We start from the raw sequence: 19919 nt of genomic DNA, 5'->3' as shown, positions 1-19919 counted from the left end.
ATATATAGTAACAGCAGCACTTCAGGACGAAAATGTGATTATTCTTTTACTTGAGGGCCATGAACGCCTCAGATAAAAAGGATGAGGCTGTGCGACACACACACTCTTCACTCTTGTCAGTTATGTAACTTGTAAATACACAGCAGAGGAGCTCGTTAATTGAAGCAGTGTGTAGACATCATCTTCAGCCACATAAACACAGTCTAGACAGTTGATTGTATTTATCTGATGTAGGAATCAGTTTCAGATACTAGTTTAAAAAAGAAAAAGGGTGTAGATTACCACTGGGGTTTCCACTTACCTCAAACTCCACAGAGCAAATAAGTAAATTCTCATTTATGCATCCAAAGATATATACGGTAATGATTCACTGTGTTTCTGGAACAAAGAACATCTTTAGATAAGAAAATCTTTTATGATTTTTTTTTCATGTTTTTTCATGTCTCAAACCTAAAGTATAACTCCACAAAAATACACAGACAAAGATGTATATTTATTATTTAAGCAATTCACAGCACAGAGGAGCGGCTTGAAAACTGAAATTAGGATCTGCTTGACTTGACTAATCACTTGAATGTGTTAAACAGCTTCACAGTGAGTGTCTCCTCATTGCAGGGCATAGATTAGAATCAAACATCCCGTGCCTTTTTAAAAATGACTGAAGAAATATGAATGCTTTGCTTCGTTACTGAGACAAAAGCTGATTTTTGAGTAAATATTTTGCCAAGCACCCGTGAGATTCCTTGTTCTGTCTGCAGTGATCAGACAGAGTTTTCTCCCTTTGATGTAAAACAGGACGGACCATCAACAACTTCCTGTACCACCCAGGACAGTCAATTAGCTCCAGTGACTGTGAGGGGAGGAAGAGGAGGAGTGGATGGAGGGTCTGAGTCACCACATATAAAAAGCCTTGGTTAGACAGTGAAGATAAAGATCCTCATGCTGGGCAGCACTTTCTCAACTTTAAAGCCTTAATCCAATCGTAAACACAGGGGAGCTCAAGTCAGACCTGTCATTTTAAAAGCCTCGGCTCAGGGTGAGAGTTTGATCAGATCTAACAATGTAGGCTAATGATGACTTTAAAAGCTCAGTTCACACATAATTCAACACATGTTCTATTTTTGTGTCCAATTTCACTGACTCTGGTGAGAACTCATTCAGTTTGAAACAAGCATTGTTGTAGTATGGGTGACCTGATGCTTTAAAGAAAAGTAAGTAAAGAAAGTGTGCTAACTGCATTAAACAGCCACAGTAAACTGTACAAAGTCATGCATCAGTATAAAAATACACAAATAATATGCTGCAATAGGCTATATAGGGTAATATTTTGACATTTATTTTGATATTTTTATTAAATTCACAACATTTTCTCGAGCATCTTTACAACATTCTGTATAAAACATTCTCTATGTGTGTGTGTGTATGTATAACTGTATATATACTGTATAAACTAGTGTTGGCCTCTGTGCCTGCTACAGTAGCTTGCTTGCCAGCGTGTAGCAAGCTAACACTAGAAATATGGACATGGTTTAGACGAGGAAAATACCCAACTGTGACCAATGTTATTATTATAACTGCATTCATAAAAATAAGAAAATACATTGATAAATAATTTACATTTGCTACAGTTTTATCGGAAGGTTTGTGGAAGGGGTTCCAGGCCTGAGGCTAAATCTACTCAAGGGCCATGGCATGGAAACATTTGGGAAGTTGTGCAAAGGTTTAAGAAAATTTCAAAAACACCATGACTAGTTTTTATTTATCTGTCAACCTCACACATAGTGCAATAAACAGACAAATCCTCAGTTCACCTACACTGTTTTTTTAAGAGGGTAGGTGTTTGACAGGTTGAAGGTTGTTGAAAGCATCTTTTGACAAGTTTCCTCAGTTCCTCTGTGGATTCAGTTTCTTTTCTGTCTCCTCGTGTGATCTCAGTCTGACTCCATGATGTTGAAATTCAAGGTTGTGTAGAGGTCAGACCATCTGCTGCATGAACTCTTCTTCTTCATGACACCAGTTGTATGTTTTGGACTCAGCGTTGTCCTGCTCCAGAGGGAATACAGGACCAATCAGATGCTTCTCTGATGGATAAGCTCCTAAACATCAAGTTTTAGTGTTCAGGCCGACAGTTTTGGTGTGTAGTTTCATAATATAGGAAATAAAATATGTTAAACTGATCTTTGGACCCAACTGTAAATGTAATATAGCCTATGTACAAATATTAAATGTATGTATGTGATAAAATAAGAGGGGGAAAAGTGTTATCATTAATAATAAAATAAAACTGAAATTAAAAAAAAGAAAGAAATTGGAACAATTTCATATACAGTATGTATAACCCATACAAATATTAGGTATAGTTCTATATTTCTTATTTTGTAGATATACATTATCTGTCTATATACGTATATTTTGTCTTCCAAATAGTGGGTTCAAAAGTCTGTGAACAGTTTCCCAGAATGTAATAGAGCACATCAAAATTAATGTGGAAATTAAAAAGAAAAGCATACAGTATTTAATCATATCGATTTTTCAATACATTTGCTGTTTTAATAAACATGCATTCATAAAATGAAAATATATTTGAATTAGTATATTGTTAACATTTATGGTTGCAAAATGTCACGTCATTATGAAGAATCATTATATAGATTTCAATATACCTACCAATTTTACTATTAGGTTTTTTGTATATCTTATAAATGCCTTCGTATAATGTACATAGAGCAACATCACTGTTGCTATAGGGGCATGTGTGTCATATTTTACATTTGTGTCTCATCATCTCTGTGAGGTTGTTCTGCTATTCTATAAGTCACTGCGTCCAGCCAAGAAATGGATTAGTTCTCTTGGTCAGTGACATTTACAAAGATGCAAAGCCGCTGTAACATGCCAACAACACAGGTCAAGTATTAACTCATATGTAGTTTGCTCTTGTCAGTGCCTCACACACAGCATGGCAGATAAGGGGAAGTTTATGTGGATGTAATTATTAATGACCTGGCAGATTACTATGTTTATCATGTGTGATAGAGTGAAAGCCTGTACCACAATCCTCGGCCACGTCCACCGCGGAAATTCACCACTTTGTTGACTGTTTGACGAGCCGTGTCGTGGTGGTAAGCTCAGAATTTTCCCACTTCACAGAGGCCACCCAAATGCACCACTACAAAGTGAAAGTACAACAAAGAGCACCATCTGCTATCATCAGATGTCATGCTGGTATATGAACCTCAGTAAACTATGAGCAGTTCTCTGGGTAATGAAGTTTAGCAAATACTGACACGTTAAATATAGATCTGTGTATTTTAGTTGGTAAAATATCAGAAAACAGAAAAGTCACCATCGCAGGTTCTTGCAGTGAGTTTCAAACAAATGGAGAGAGGGGGAATTGGGAATCCCTTTAACCAAAATTAGCTTTGCATGTCCTGAAATACAACACTGTATCAGTGATCATTTGCATTTGGTGTATTTTGCATGAGGGGCTGAGCTGTAATACTCACGTATAAGTGATGTAGGTCGTCAACATTTCATGTAACACTGTACACTTTACTATAATGTGGCTCTAAATAGATATACATTTATTTGTTCTAAGTGGTTGTAATAATGTATAGTATTTTTGTCTGCAATTATAATTTCAAATGATCTGCAATTTATTGTGAAATAATTTTAATGCAAAGATACTGCTTACATATTAATCAGCTTGAGTTGATCACTTTTGATTTTGTTTTTGAAACAGCAAAGTACAATTGAATTTTGTTGTAAATGTTCAAGAGTTGCTTATGAATAAGGTTTGTCTTGCAGCTCAGCGGTCAAACCAGCTATGGAGGAGGATTCTCCTGGAAACCTGACAGCTGCTGCTGTTAATGTTTTATGACTACAAACCATTACCTAATGACTTTTGACGACTTACTATTAATGGCAATTAAAATAGCCATGGTTTACAGCTCATACACCATGATAAATGGTTCATTATCAGAAAGTGATTCAAATGATATATTGAATAAATAGGACACGGACGGAGGAAGAGAATAAATAACAAATAAATACATTTCTCACACAGTGTTTACGTGTAGATTTTTTTTTCATTTGGTACAAAATATTGCTCACAGGGTGTGAAATGTTACAAATTGAAGTTCAATTGAGTTGCAGATAACAAAAATAATATTAATATCAATATAAAAGAATAGTTTTAGAATCAGGCACATTAAAACCATATGAAACTGTGGATCCCAGTGTAGGCCACTACAATACAGCGCTGGAGTTCATATTCATCTGTTTATGATAAAACAATACAATCTGTATATTGTACTTATATATCAGAGTCACATCACAGCTTTTGACTTTTAACATCTTCATGTCAAATTCATCAATACTGTGTCCACTGGGGGAGTATAAAAGGCCTGGGATCAGTACAGAAAACATAATGTTTACAATGTCCAGCTTAGTCTCTATAGTAAAAAAAAAAAAGAAATAATAATAAATTATATCAACATTTGGTCTGCTTGCATTTGCAGCAGTATTCATTTCTTAGTGTCAAAAACATGGTACAGTCACAAAGGGAAACATAAAGTGCAAACTACATGAAGGGTAGAGGACAGTTTGTACTGCTTTAAAAAAAAAAAAAACTCTGCGGCGTCATCTCAGATGACTCCCACTCTTCATTTTCTGATCACACTTCATCATCCACGAATAAAGAGCATTTTGTTTCAAGACCTTTCATAGTGTTGTGTACTTCGATTTTAGCTTAAAGGAAATTTCCACTCAGATAATCTTGCACTGTTAGTTATCTGAACCCCACACACACCTCTGATCTGCTATCCACTTCCTTCTGTCAGTTTTATCTTCATCTGACTTATTTTGTTTCATTCAACTCTTTAAGGAGTAATTGAAAACATACTTATATGTTATTTCTTGCTGAGAATTAGTTCAATCTGAAGATACCACTTAACTTTGCTTAGCACAAAGACTGGAAACAGCTAGCCAGGCTCAGTCCGTGGGCTATCATCACATTTATCTCACTTTTTATACCAATTAACTCTAGATCATGCTTCCTTAAAAGGGTGAGTTCACCCAAAATTCACACAGTCTCTACATGTCTCTTAGCAATAGTGTCCTGGAGTTAAGGTGGCAACCATGAAGTTCAACATTTAATGTTAAAGCATTAACAGTTTATATGTTGTTTACAGCTTCCTGGAGTCACTGCATGTGGCCAACAAGCAGACAGACACATGACCCCTCCACCCTTTAAACCACAACTTGTTTTCTTTTAACAGGGATTTTGTTACTTCTGAAACCTGGACTGTCTGTATCGCTATGTTTCCAGCCTTAGTGCGCTAAGCAGAGCTAACTGGCCGCTGGCTTTAACTTGGTATTTATAATACAAACGTGGTACCAATCTTCATCTTGATCTTTTTGTCTAACTTGCAGCAAAAAAAAATCTTTCCAAAAAAGCTCAGACTATTCCTATTAACTAAACCTATTGTCCTCCAGGGACAAATAAAATCAAGAGTGAGAAAATAACAATTCATTTAGGTTGATGCCGGAGGAAATGGTCTACAGTGATGAGGTGTTTTACGGCAGATTTCCCCCTTACATTCAATAAACTGATGTGCAGCAAGTGGCTTGATATCGAAACCAAGCATGGAACGTGATCATTGTGGTGTTTTCAGACAGAAAGCAAAACTAATTTTTACCCCCCTTTGACTCTGATACTTGACTTTGATCACTGGACACAGTGTTTGTTTATTCTGTTTTACTGATGTCTGAAGTCACCAGAAACCCCCGTTGTTTCTGATATCCCCTGTCTCCCTCCTCTTGTCTTTGTATATTGAAACAGTAGATTACAATATTTATTTATAATATTTGCATTCTGTCTGACGCCACCATAAAGCCACAAGATTCTGCACGAGACTCTGACATTTACACATCCATCCAAAAAGTCCAAACTTCTCTTTAGAGAAACAAGGTGAATATAGTTTCCACAAGAAGTTCTGGTTTCAATAGCTTTAGTCCATTTCACTTCTTCTTCAGAGCCTTTGCATTATTGAGGATAGTAAGGCACGTGTTTGTTTGATTGACAGGTGTCTCTGCCTATCAGTGAGCCATGGTGGTTGCCTTTGGGCTTACCCAACTCAGCATCATCCACATTGCTGAAATCTGGATTCGTTCACTCCGGTGAGAAAGATGCTAAACCCAAATCAACCACAGACACTACATTCATGTTTCAGGTAGAAACCACCAAGCAAATATAAATCCTTCATGTTATGCCCTAAAACTTCTGTTGCCCTTTGGTCTCCTTGAGTGGCAATATTTAAATAGCAGCCCCAGTGTGGTCATTACAGCTAACAATGCTAATAAGGCTATAATAACATACAGTGGGGTTTCTGAGCCTTGGCACATTCCCTCCGTCAACTTCTCGATGTTGACTGGCTTTGAAAAGTCATTGTGAACGCAGGTCACGGTCTCGATGTCGGGAACGACCACAGCTGAGCGCTGCAACATTTGGAGGAAGCCAAGGTTGCTGCAGCAGTTTAAAGGGTTGGAGCCCATGTAGAGGGTTTTTAGAGAGTGCTCCAGAGCGGCAATGGTGCTGTACTCCAGCGTGACCAAGTTGTTGTTCCGCAGGTTTAATGACTCAATGGAGGACTCTTTGTTCCACATAGGTAGAGAGGTCAACTGGTTGGTGGACAAGTCTACGTGTCTGAGACTTGTCAGCAAGGACAGATCAGAGTTCAGCCTTGAAATGTTGTTTTCCCTCAGGAGGAGGTGAACCAGGGAGTGCTCGAGACCAGAGAGGGAGTCTTTGTCCATGTCCAAGCCTGGGTTCAGGGACAAGTCCAGTAACTTCAGAGGAGTGTTGATGAATGCATTCGCAGGCAGGGTCTGCAGGTTATTTTCAGTGAGGTACAGGAAGCGCAAGCTCTGAATGGACCTAAAGGACACACAGTCAGGGGGTTCCTGGTGGTCCATCAGCGCTGGTTCATGCTGGTTTTGCTCCGTGGTGCAGACTTTCAGGTTGTTCTGCTGCAGCTGCAGGTATCGGATTCTTGGAAGCCTTTGAAATATTTGATGGTCCAGGGTGGTGAGGTCGTTTCCTTGTAAGAAAAGCTTCTCCAGTGATTGCAGAGTGTTTTCCCCAAATGTGAGACTCTGCAGTGAATTGTAGCTGAGATTGATAATCTTCACTTTGGGAAGAAGGCCTTTGTTTGAGATAGAAAATGAACCAATACAGTTATTACTTACATTTAGAACCTCAAGTGATCCCATGAAGCAGAAAAAGGACTCTGGTATGGCTTTGAGTTGATTGTAACTCATGTCCAAGTATCTGAGGCGGGTTAAATTTAAAAATGGCCGTCTTTCAGAGCTTCCTGAGACATTGATGCTCTGAAGATGGTTTCTTGAAACATCCAGGTATTCAAGGACATTCTGTCTGGGCAGAAGTGGGAAGTAAGGCATTTTGTTTTCACTCAGATCAAGATAGATAAGTTCATATGACTGAGCTGAGCTCATGCTTTTGAACAGCTCCATGCTGTTCTTGCTGAGATTGAGCACTTTTAAATTGTAGAGATTGAAGTCTGTGATGCACGTGATTGAATTCTTGGACAAATCGAGCTCAGTCAGATTACGCAAGGAGTCAAAAGCTCCATCCTCAATCTCCAAGATGACGTTGTTGTGGAGATTGATTTTTTTCAAAGACGAGGAGCCGCTGAAAGCATTCTGTGCTATTTTGGTGATGCTGTTGCTGTTCAGAGAAAGGTTCGCCAGTGATGGAGAATCAGCCAGGAAGTAGTCTGACATCCCTGTGTACAGCCCATTGCTGGAGAGATCAAGTGACTCCACAGCTGTGAGAGGCCCGATGTTGATTCTGGAAAGGGCGAAAACATTCAGGTGATTCCTAGACAGATCCAGAACCCGTAGATCAGTCATGTCTTTGAAGAGGCCCGGCTGGATGAAGTGGATCTTATTCGAGTGAAGGTTCAGATGATGGAAGCCGGTGTGGTACGCCAGGGTTTCCTGGGTGAGGTTCTGCACCTGGTTACGAGAAAGATCCAGCATGTGGACGCCATGGGGAAGGTTGTGCGGTGCACTTCTGAGGCTCAGGTCGCTGCAGAACACATCCATCTGGACCTATGAACAAAGACAAACACACAAGTCTGATTATGTCGGCCTTCTGCCAGGATCGCCTGACCCTGACACAACACAGACCGAATGTTTAAATTGGGCTGATTTATGAGCCAGTGTATCTACAGTATGCTCTTGGCAGGAGGACAGCAGTCTAAAGTTTATGATGGTGAGTCTTTCTGATAACAAAAAACCTTTCACAAAGGCTTGCTCTCTCTGAATTTATCAAAAAAGTCAACTCTCATTCTACTGAAGTTCGTCAACCTGGGTAAATCTTTTCAACGACAGATTTTCCAGTTACACCTCCCACCTTTATCACCAGCCCAAAGTTTCCATCATCCTCTCCCCCTTTCCCCTCAACAGATTCAAATATTTAACTTATTAAGTGTAGTTTATAATTGAAGCCACATGGGTATGAGACCACCCCCCTTGTCCTAAACAGCTCGTAAAACTGTCTCTGTGCTCAGCTTTCTCTCAGAGGCTTGTGTATATTTGGCCTCTTGGCATATTTGCTGAAAGTGGCATTCCTTGCTGCTTACAAGCCAGCTGAAAACAAACACGTTCATTTATTCAAGAAGTACTGGAGGGTAAAACATCTTGCATCTGTTACGAGATGCAGAGGAACGACTCATGCGCGAAAATCATCAGAAGGAAGACGGCCTTCTCCTTTGTGACTTTGCTAAGTAATGGAGCTGTTATCAGTGATGCCTTCATGACCTGTGTGGACTGTGGATTCTCACATTACTGAGAATGGTGGCGATCCGAGCCTACATCTTAGTGTGGTGCAACATGTGATTCATGTGTGTAGTGGTTTAGTCATAGTGCGACTGAAACAAGTAGCTACAAGGAACGAAATAAACAGGAAAACCCTAATCTGAGAGTTGAAGGGTGAAACAATGCTCACATGACCTGTTGCTGGTCATTTGTCATTTCTAGACTGGACCTCTGCTGACTCTTGCTCCAAAAATGGTGGAAAACAAAAAAAGTCCTTGAGTTCAGCTGAAGGCTACATGAGGCTCAAGCAATTCAACAAATAAAGACAATTCTCGAAAGTTAAAGTCTTATCAGTACAATTTTGTACTGATAAGACTTTGTGTGATTATGATTTTAATTATTACTCATAGTGGATATAGTGGACGTCAGTATAACATGATTTTCTTTTCTTTTTTTATGGAAGTTACTTTCACTGTACTCTCGCTTAGTGTTTCCTCTGCAGTGTCTTTTCATTTAACTGTGTTTTTAATGTAGTGAAACTTCTATTGAAGTGTACAGTAACACTAGAAGACTCACTTTATCTGTGGCTCAACTGCAGCTGTTGTTTCTCCTTCTGATTGCATTTGATATTATTGGATGTTTTATACCTTTATTAGCCAAGGTGACGGACAACAGAGAAATGACAGGAAATGAACAATGGGACGACAAGCAATGAAAGGTCAACAGGGTCCAGAGGATGTTGCCACCTTAACCCCAGAAGCCTGTGTTGTAGTATGTCACACCCCATCTGTATCCTCTCATTTCCCTTTGTAAACTCCTTATGTGACTTTCTGGTTTCTGATTCTAACAGAGGCAAATATCAGTGGAAGGTACTCTCTCAATTTGGACTGCAGAGCAAAAGCAGTGGATTTTTTTGTCACCAACTGAAATCAACATGGGAGCAGTTCACGTACAGATCTGGAAGTAAGACTGTTTACAGAGACCATAACTCTTTCAGTGTCCTGTCCAGGCATGGGAATGTTTTATTAGGAAATTAAAGGCATGCTTAGAGAGCACCAACCTCCGCCGAGGCCAATGTCAAATAACATACACCAGACCTCACCAGAAAACAGGAAAGTCAAATTCAGAGAACAGTATGATCCAGATCTCCCCTAAAATGAATCGGCTTCCTTTCCAATCATGTCCCATCCCTCCACCTAGTTCAGTACAGCTCTCCTAAAATATTTATATGTAACAATTTGAATCACCATTTGCACTCATAATATTCAATTCTAATACAAGCACGGACAACCAAATTCATTATGTATTGTCCACATACGCCTCCACCCACACAAAGCTGATTCCAAGAGTGAAACTGTGATTGATGGGTGGATATTTATAGCAACAGCAGCTACCACATCAAAGAAAGATGACGCACCTTCAGTTTCAGTGTCAGGCTATTTTTAAAAAAGATCACATGAAACAGAGTGAGAGGTTGTTTAATACAATTTCTTTCATTTTAATTCATCTTCCATGTGTTGGTTTTGTTGAAGTTTAATGGATCAGATGTGCAAGTGTTTTACAGATTCACAACAACCGGCTGGGTCTGTGGACACTGTTAGCCAGAGGCTCTTTTTCACATTTGCTTGTGTTTCATGGGATAATTTTGAAAAAAAAAAAAAAAAAATCCTCCAGCACACAGGAATGGATGGACGTTACATTTCCAGTTTGTTACATAACTACAACAGAAACCTCTGCAGCCAGTTTGCACCATCATTCAAAACTGAATCATGATTCAGTTCCAAGTAAAAGCTGATTGACAAGTGACTATGCAATGTACGTAATGTATTTCCCAAAAGAAGAAGAAAAGCAAAAAAAAAACCTCCAGTGTTCCTAAATAATGTTTCACTGTCCACATATTAAAGCTTGTAGGTCTGTTAGCAGCATGGTTCAAGAGCTAAAACTAATACACTAGACATGCTCAAATAAACCATCTGCCTATAGTGAATTGGAAAATACCTCAAGCACCTGATGGAAGTGTCTCATGTCTGTATTTATTTAACTGGAGATCCGAGGAATGTGCAGAGGAGAAGACGCAACTCTGAATAAAACCTGAATTTAGTATCAATGCTTGTGTGTGTGTGTGTGTGTGTGTGTGTGTGTGTGTGTGTGTGTGTGTCAGGGTTTACTTACAACTTGGCATGGAGGGAGGTGTCTGGAAGGACTTGCGGATGCCACCACGCAGCTGACCAACAGTGGGAAGAGCAGCTGGACGGCGGCCATGGTGCTGCAGCACAGAGAAAGTCCAGATCACACAAGTTAGAGGCTCATGAATTCAGGAAACATGCTGTGAGGTGATACGGCAAAAAAAAAAAAAAAAAAAAGGAAGGAAGAGGAATAAGCCCTACCTACTATGTGACATGCTGACCTTCGACAACTATCTATGCCCTGTTGTAGAGCGCAAAAAGGGGCTTTTTGTTATTCGTGTGCAGGAGTATATACAGCTGCAGAACTGGTAAGACTGAGAGGGGATGACTAAGCACACTGGGTTCTGGGTAAATGGATCAATTCAGTGCTATGCGTTATTGTTTGGAAACAGAAAAAAAAGAAGATGTGTTTGTCAGTATCAGTGAGTCATCGTTATAATGAGACTTAAGATTTGTGTCTTGTTATTTTGCGGAAACCTAAAACTGATCAGCGCAGAACAGAACAAAAACAACACAGACATGCAGACAATGTGGGAGTAATTAGTATCACAGTAATGGTAAATACCCCACGAGGCTCATAAACATGTGGAAATTTAGGTGAAAGAGAGGAGACAATTAACATGAAATAATGACGTACAAGAGCAACAAGTCTTCATAACATCAACACTGAGTTAAAATGACAAATCTTTAATTCAGAGCATTTAAATATTCACTAAACCCACACACTGACGTCTTCTCTTGCTCTCTGGTGACTATATGCCAGCTCTGAGCAGCTGCAGAAAACACAAACATCTGTGCCATGCCTCTGGAAATCATTTGGATTTGTCATAATTAACAAAAAACAAAGTGACTAAGTGCAAAACTAATTTTTGTGCCACAAGCGACTTGAGAATCAGACAGTTTTGTTGAGGTGACTCTGCTGTTTTAAGGCTGAGTAATGATTACTGCAGCTTCACTCGCAAAACATTTAAACATTTACAATCTGATAAAACACAGTGGTTATTCATCAGCCGCCAGAAAGTTCAACGCTTGAGCTCATATTCAGGTTTCAAGAGGTTAATGTTGGATATTTTTCACCGCTACGTGTGTTTAACAGCTGTAGCTACTTTGCAGATTCATGATTTTACATGAAAAACATGTGATAATCCTGATTACGTTTCAGATGCCAGACCCAGATGTTTGACTTGAATAGCTGTGCCAAACTACTGTAATATATCCAATATTTTGTGATAAAGTCCAGGTTTGAGAAAAGATTTTTTCTTAACTTATCTCCCGTTAATCATCTGATGACCGCTCACATTTGTTTAGTGGCCCTTCGGTGGGCCCCAACCCCTCTGTTGGGAACCTCAGGACTAAACAACTGAAGTTTATATTGAGTCATTAAGACAAACTCTGTCTCCCACAGGAACGTGCTACTGAAAGTCTGATGCATCAGTATGAATCTAGGGAGGACACTGTTACTTTAACATGTTTGCTTTCTGCTTTTTTGCCTCAATACTCAGCTGCACTAAACAGAAAAACTTTATTTTGGCAGTGTCAGGCTCTACAGGCTTGTTTTTAAAAGATTGTGTGATCAACAAAATAAAAATCATTTGCGTATGGAGCATGTAGTTTCACTCAGAATTTCACAGCTTTGCATATTTTTCTAACCTCCAAACAGCTTATTTTCTGTTTTTTTCCTTTTCAGTCAGATTCATTTTGTGTTTACAACCACTGGTAGAAACACAGTTACAACTGTGCAACACAGTTATGACTGATATCATGTTTTATAAGTTCAGTCTCCCCTGCAAAGTAAAACTTAACTAAAGCTGCAGAGTTTTTACTTGTTATTGAATATATATTGCTGTTGTTTGACATAGTTCTTCCAGCTCTGCAGCATCTGCTCCAACCCTCCAGCCCAGAGGCTCAACACACAAAACCACACAACAACAACAACAACAACCCATGAAGCATAAAGACTTATGGTAAAGCTGAACATTTACCTCACTCTCAGCTGATGACTAGTGTGGTAGTGTCTCCTGATCGTCTTGATCTCACATCCTCAGCACACACACACACGCATGCACACACCCAGATAGCAGATAGCACCCAGACGAGGTCACAGGCTCCCCTCAGCTGACTCTATCCTCTCCACATCGCTCTGCTCCGGCTGCTGTCCAGCCATCACATCCTGTGAGAATATCCTGCACCGCTCGGCCCTCTTCCCCCCTCCCACAGCTCTGTGGGAAATGCCTTATAAGGGATTGGGACGTCCAGTACACCCCCACCCACCCACCCAACCACCCACACCACCCCTAAACTCCAAACTTCCCCCGCTTTTAATCCTGAAGTTGGATGATTTCTTTAGAAATAGTTGAAATGTTCTCTCACAGACCACTCTCCATTTGGAATTTGGGTTATTTCAATATCTTTGATCTCAAGGGTAAAAAAGTTCAGAACATGCTCAGTTCTCCATCTATGTATTTGTATCTTTGAGTCTGGGAGTTTTTACAATGGAAAAAACAGCCTTTTATGGAGGCATTTTGTGAAAAGAGACAATGTTTGGATTCTCCACATCTCCACCCATAGAGAACAGAAAAAATGTCAGCAGCCGTTATTATTGATGGATTCGGAGAGAAGCCGCCCGCCCATCGGAGACAATGTGGGTGTGTTGAAAATTCACACATCCTTTTCAAGACTGTGGGAGTGAGGCTGGACCGTCATGCGGCTTTCCTCTGGTCGGCCACACTGTAAACAAACACCACTGTAACTCTAATGAGTAAGTGACCAGTTAACACACACACACACACACAACCAGCTGTAAACGACAAGTGTCTGTGTGTGAACATCTCGACTGGTGTGTGAAACTACAAGTGATGTTTGACGACACTGACATGAGGCAGGAGGACTTTAATTTTATTAACATCATCATCTATAGACTATTATCAATAGGATCTAAATACTGTATCCATAGACTATTATTCATAGAATCTATACAGTTAATGTCAATAGATTAATATCTTTGGAAGGAATATAAAAATCTATAGACGATTATCTATTGAACCTACTATGTAAATGTCTATAGATGATTATCTATAGAATCAGCTTGCAGTGGAGATGAAGACAATTGTCCATCTATATCTAATATGGCCGAAAGCTCTGGTAACATCTGGGAAGAAGACTGAGATGTCTGACATTTACAAGTTAAGACCAAACACAAGGCTCTGTGGATGCAAACCAGAAAAGCTACTGATCCTGAGTCAAACGACCTGTCTCCATGACAACCAGACAAATTGTCCCAAGTGATGAAGACTAAGTGACAGGGTCGAAAGCTCAAGAAAAGGGCTGAGTTGTAACTTTGTTAAAATATTGTCACCAAGAATGAATTAGTACTTGATACATAATGTTTAATTTAATCATTGGATTAGAAAATTGTCAAATACAGAAGGACTGCAAAACTATACTGTACTTGAGTTAATGTGCTTAAGTGTCAATAGATTAAAAAATAAGTGACAGAAGATTAATAATATTCTAAATAATCAAGTTGATAGATACAAAGATGACTTACCTGGTCTCTTGTCTCCAGCGTCTTGTTCATTTTAGTTTCACATTCACCATCGTTTCATCCCTCAATATGTTTTATCAATGGTGTCATGTTCTCTCTCTCTCTCTCTCTCTCTTTCTCACACACACACACACCTACACACACACACACACACACACACACACACACCTCAACGCCTCATATTACAAAGCACACCACATGATGTGAAAGGGGGATTGCCCCCTTTTGTTTTGACCGGGATTCCCGGGCTCTGTTTTCTTTTCAGTGCAGCTCAACTTCAGCACTAAGTGTGTGAATGTGTGTGTATTTTATCTGCATAGATTTTTTTTTTTTTAACTGGAGGGAAACAGTGAGATCAGTGGGATGTTATTCCAATGCATTAATCAGTATTTCAACAAGGGAGGAGGAGGAGAAGAGGCGTGAGGCTGATGTTCCTCTCATCCTCAGATCTACGCTGCCTCCTGCTGCTCACTTACAGTCAGTGCAGCTGTTTGTGCAGCTGTTTCCAGTAATTTACATCACTGCCTCTCTGTGTTTATTTATATGGATGCAGTGGTGGAAGCTCAGGAACCTGTGCTTCATATTAACATTTACATTTCATGCTGCTTTATACTTCCGCTCTTTGCTACACCTTCAAATTCAAGTAGTGGGAAGAAAATAAAAATCACATTTACTGATGCTCTGCTTGTTAACAAGTACAAATATTAGGAACTTGAGTGTTTTGTTTCCGTGTTGGTTTATGCTCTACTTCACTACATTTGAAAGTGGCATATTTGTATAATAAAAAGCTACATTTAGTTAACAAATACTGATTTACTTTTAAGTGAATGCAGGACCTTTTCCTTTGGGGTATTTTGGCTTTGTAGCATTTTTACTTTTACTAAAGTAAATTACCCAAGTGCTTTACCCACCACTGCATCCTGTGTTTCATTTTGGCAAGGGCATTTTTGTCCTTGTTTTTACAAAGACTGTTTGATAACAAAGGGCTTCTTTGATTATTTGACCATGCAAAATACAATTGTGACAACTACGTTACATTATTCAATGGGAAGAAAAACAGCTTTGTATATGAAGTTATTAAAACATCAGAACACACAGACACACGGATAATTGGCCAGGAATAGGTTTTATATAAAATTTGAACAGTGGATACAGAGGCGATATTATGTGTATAAAAAAATACATACAATAAAAGGAAAATAAATGAATCTTATCTTTTCTATTTTTGAGCGGATGTTCAAGTTAGCTGATGAAATGTAAAAAGGCACTAAATGTACAACATTCCAGTTTTAAGGACGTTAAACAGAGGCCAAGGTCATTCAGAGATGAACCAGAACAAAAACAAACATCACAGGGCATTTTTGTTGTCTTTGATATGCAAGACATAGTGCAGATTTTACAACATAACATACCAAACAATTCTCAAATAACACACAACTATTTACCATCCAAAAAAACAAAAACAAAAGAAAACAAAAGAAAACAAAAAAAACAAACAAACACTAAGACTCATCATGAGCGGAGTGAACACCGCAACCGACTTCTAAGACTCCAACATCACACCAAACACTGCGTGTGAAGCTCGGTCGGACTGGAAATCTTTCATAATTTATAGATTACAACACGATTTCTACAACAGCACTAAACACGGCAACAAGTCACAGACAGGAGCGAAGCGACCAGCAGTAAAGGTTTGTCCATATCATACAGGTTGTTTTCTTCTTCTTTTTTCTTCTTTTGTTTTGGTGAATACACTGAAATACATGCTAACTAATAAAATAACAAACATGATCCAACAGAAAAGACAAAGATAGAAAAAACATGGAGGACGATAGCATGCCAGGAACTGGAAGGTCAGGTGTCGAAGCCACAGTCAAGTCAAAATGGACTAAACTGAAACTTTCTTTAGCAACTGAGAAAATGACTGTAAACTCAAACCTGAGAACGGATCAACTCAATTAGCTTTAGCTTCTTTTGTAGTGTCATGATTCAAGCAGCCAATAAATATAACGGAACTGATTATTGACCATTGGATTTAATTGTAAAGTAAATGTCCATCATGGCATTCATCTTTCCCACACGTCGGCACTCGGAGATAACATCAACATCAGAAAGTCCCAAAACTCCCGACTGGGAATGACAAGTCAAACACTGACGTGATGTTTTCTTCCTGCTTGGCTGCTCATAATTATGGCTTAAATGATGTGACATTGAACAATTATTGACGTCAGCTTGTTCACATTCTTGTTTAATAACATTAAAACTGCATGAGAACATGTAGGGAAATTCTTTTTTTTTGTTTTTCTTTGTTGATTTGTTAATTTACTGTAACTCTGAGGTCATTTAATATCTTTACTTTCTGTTTTTTGGTAAATTCAGATTACAAGCACAAATTAACATGGAAGTCTGTTTTATCTCTTTGTAGTCTTTTTACTGTATTCTCCTATGAATACAAAATGTTGAAGCGTTGTAAACTGTTTTGGCTATACAAAGACATTTTGTTTAAGTTTTTTCAAATACAACTATACAAAACGTCTAAATCTAAATTACTTTTATTTTTATGTAGGGGAAAAAAAGCAGCAAAACTTAAGTGAGATCTTCCTGTTTGTCTGTCGTGTATTTGACCTTCAGAATCTGAATCAGAGAGTTACAGTGGATTTACTTTACCTCCTTTAAACTTGAATGATCAAATAAATGTGAGAGTTGTGTGTTGATGCAGCAGCTGTGACCTCAGACGGTCTATGTAACATGGACTCCATCTTGTTTGGATTTGTATATTATGATGTACTTTGTTCAAAATGTTCAAGAAGCTCAGGAAGTGTCACATTTATTTAGTGTTTGTTTTTTTTTCCTGTTGACTAAAGAAAGTTTAATTTGCATCATTTTGAACCGAGGGGCTCGACAGGTTCCTGCAGGCACCGGATATGATGCAAACGTCTGGTGACAGATAATTAAGACTAAAAAAAAGAGAGAAAACATGAGGCGTGCCGCCAGCCAACTGTCTAGACCTCTACAGCAAACTACTTTCCTTCTCAGGAAAGACACCCACAGCCATAGCACACTGGAATGAGTTACAGTAAACAGCACTATATCTTACATGAGCAAGAAATATATACAAATACTGGTCATCATGAAAAATTACTGCATTCGCTGAAGCTGAAGGTGTTTTTTTTTGTAAGACTGGTAGCGACACAAATATAATTCTCATAGGTAATCAAACCATTAACAAAACAATAACATTTGGCTTGTAAATGCTCCAAAAAAAAAAATCTATACAAATGTGGAATGCATGTTAAAGCTTTAAAAGCATCTGAAAAGAACTTACCTAATATAACTGATGATATTAGATATTTGGCCCATTATTTTGAAAGGAAAAAGAGCTTTACATAATTCATAAGATGAAAAAAGGATGGATATTTTCATAATAATGAGTGTTACGTTAGTAAATTGCATGCAAACAGTGTATTTAGCATTTAGGAGGACGTGTTTCACCTCAGTTGAACATTTTGTTTTAATATGCATCAGAAAAATAAACTGCACAGGCATTAATCACCTTTGAAATCGCACTTGGAAAAGAAAAATCTCAGCACTTGCGGCCATCTGTATTACAATACAGTCTAATTAGCTAAAAACAAATAAAAAGACAGAAAACGAACATGTTCAACAGAGGTGAAGACCACAGGGAGGCAGTGTCTTTAGAAAGGTACCTTAACAACATGCCGGGACAACTGAAGCATTCACAGTAACACGACATCAGACGCTTTTTTCATTCTGCTTCACGACTAGTTTCGACGAGTACCGAGTTCAGCTCGTAGATGTTCTCACAACTGCATGCAAAGTTAGTGAAGGCGGTGTGGAAGCTAACCCTACGTTAAAATCGCCCCTGTGAATGGAAGTGCCACCCCCCCTCCCACCATGGCATCAGCTCACTGTTGCACCAGCTGTGGGTCGGAAGGTGTTTTAAGTGTTGGGACATGAGTTTAGATTTGGACACTGCACTGATTATGGCCTCAAGCAGAGATGAGGAGTGAGCTCAGACTGTCATGATAACCTTGTCAGTACTTCACATGTTGTGGCGTCTGTCAGTCTAGACTGAACCGTGATAGATAAATAGATATAAATTTCCTCACCATCACAGCCGCTGTGTTTGGGCCTGAAAGCTTAACCCACTGAGTCACCGACCCTCTGGTAATTCAGAACACAACTTCATCAATTAGACAATACATGAGCTGCAAAACCTCACAACACAAAAGGAAGTGCATCTGGAAGGAAGTGGCAGACCAGAGTGGACTTGAGTTCAGTGCCTCTTGACCTCAGAGGTTCTAAAAACAGCTACATGTTTGTGTCGTTTGAAAATAAGGAGTTTGTTTGGTTTATTATACCATCAGTATCACAATAATTCAGATGTTATTGCAAATATGTTCTGTTAGCTTAGCATTAGTTTTTAGCCTGGCTGATGAAGACGTTTTCTTAATTTGTAGCACGTTTGTGTCGGGCCACCGTAGTTAACCACCAATATGTAACAGTATGTAACAGTTTAGTTTAGTAGAATATTTTACATATTTTTCGTTAGTCACTCAAGTTGCTATTTACAGCAGAAGAGATTGATAAATGAAGTGGTGATGTTAGTCTGACCAATATATCAATATGTGAACTTCACATGTGAAGGAATAGTCTCTTTCCACGAAGGAGCAGGAACTTTACAGGAACGTCCTCTCACTCGGCAGTGGTTTTCTGTCCCGTTTTGCCAACGCTTTGATTACTTGTTGTAATTAAGATACGAGTCACAACTTCTTCAAAGAGCCTGTACGGAAGCCCGGAGAGTCAAGTGGAAATAAAGGATTTTTTGGTCAGCTTTAGTGTTCGTTTCTGTAACACACAGAAAATAAAACTATATCTAGGGAAAACCATGACAGTAATGTTACACAACAGGACATCTGCACCTTTTGTTGTTTACAGTACATGAGGATATTTAAAAAGTACCCAGAAAAACCAACGTTAATGCCTTTTTAGTCCTGTCGAGACGGGGTAGTGGTGCACTTCTGCCTCTAGTGGCCAGTATGAGTTAACAAAAATAAGTACAAGAACACAAGAAAAAAAAATGGAGGAAGAAAAAACAAAGCTTTTGCACTTGTCTCTCTGGGCTTCCGTAGCAGGAACTGGAATGTTTTCTTATTTCTAAACGCAACTGTATCTGTGACAGTTTGACTTTACAACCAGCTGGTGCAACAGCCTGCAGAGCCGCCTCTCAGGCACAGAGTTACAACGATTAGAAGGAACTATTTTCCCGTGTGGCGTGATCTATATGAAGGCATTTTGTCTTTTTACTCTGATCCCTGTGCTAGAGAAGA

At 39.0% G+C, this 19919-nt stretch overlaps 1 protein-coding gene across 2 annotated transcripts; it reads right to left on the bottom strand.

Annotated features, from left to right (window-relative positions):
• Positions 1 to 4053: 4053 nt before the first annotated feature.
• lrrc32 (leucine rich repeat containing 32) lies at positions 4054 to 14700 on the bottom strand. 2 transcript variants are annotated; one of them, XM_085798270.1, is made up of 3 exons: positions 14572 to 14700; positions 11011 to 11104; positions 4054 to 8130 (listed from the first exon to the last, which is right to left on the bottom strand). In XM_085798270.1, the coding sequence occupies exons 2-3, from the start codon at positions 11098 to 11100 to the stop codon at positions 6265 to 6267; spliced, it is 1956 nt and encodes a 651-aa protein (XP_085654396.1). In that variant the 5' UTR covers positions 11101 to 11104; positions 14572 to 14700; the 3' UTR covers positions 4054 to 6264. The 2 variants fall into 2 exon arrangements, with proteins under 2 accessions (XP_085654396.1, XP_085654395.1); XM_085798269.1 differs by lacking the exon at positions 14572 to 14700 and adding an exon at positions 13007 to 13170.
• Between the last annotated feature and the right edge of the window lie 5219 nt (positions 14701 to 19919).

Source organism: Trachurus japonicus, chromosome 14, assembly GCF_045865225.1.
Source record: "Trachurus japonicus isolate A0001 chromosome 14, Traja_1.0".
Lineage (NCBI taxonomy): Eukaryota > Metazoa > Chordata > Actinopteri > Carangiformes > Carangidae > Trachurus > Trachurus japonicus.
The sequence above is the reverse complement of the archived record's forward strand: the minus strand, read 5'-3'. Positions and strand labels throughout refer to the sequence as shown.

Excerpts from the sequence above, each read along its gene's own strand:
- lrrc32 (XM_085798270.1), bottom strand. The coding sequence starts at position 11,100 with ATGGCCGCCGTCCAGCTGCTCTTCCCACTGTTGGTCAGCTGCGTGGTG. Across the intron at positions 8,131-11,010 it reads ACCTCCCTCCATGCCAAGTT|GTCCAGATGGATGTGTTCTG; the intron begins GTAAGTAAACCC and ends CTTTGTTCATAG.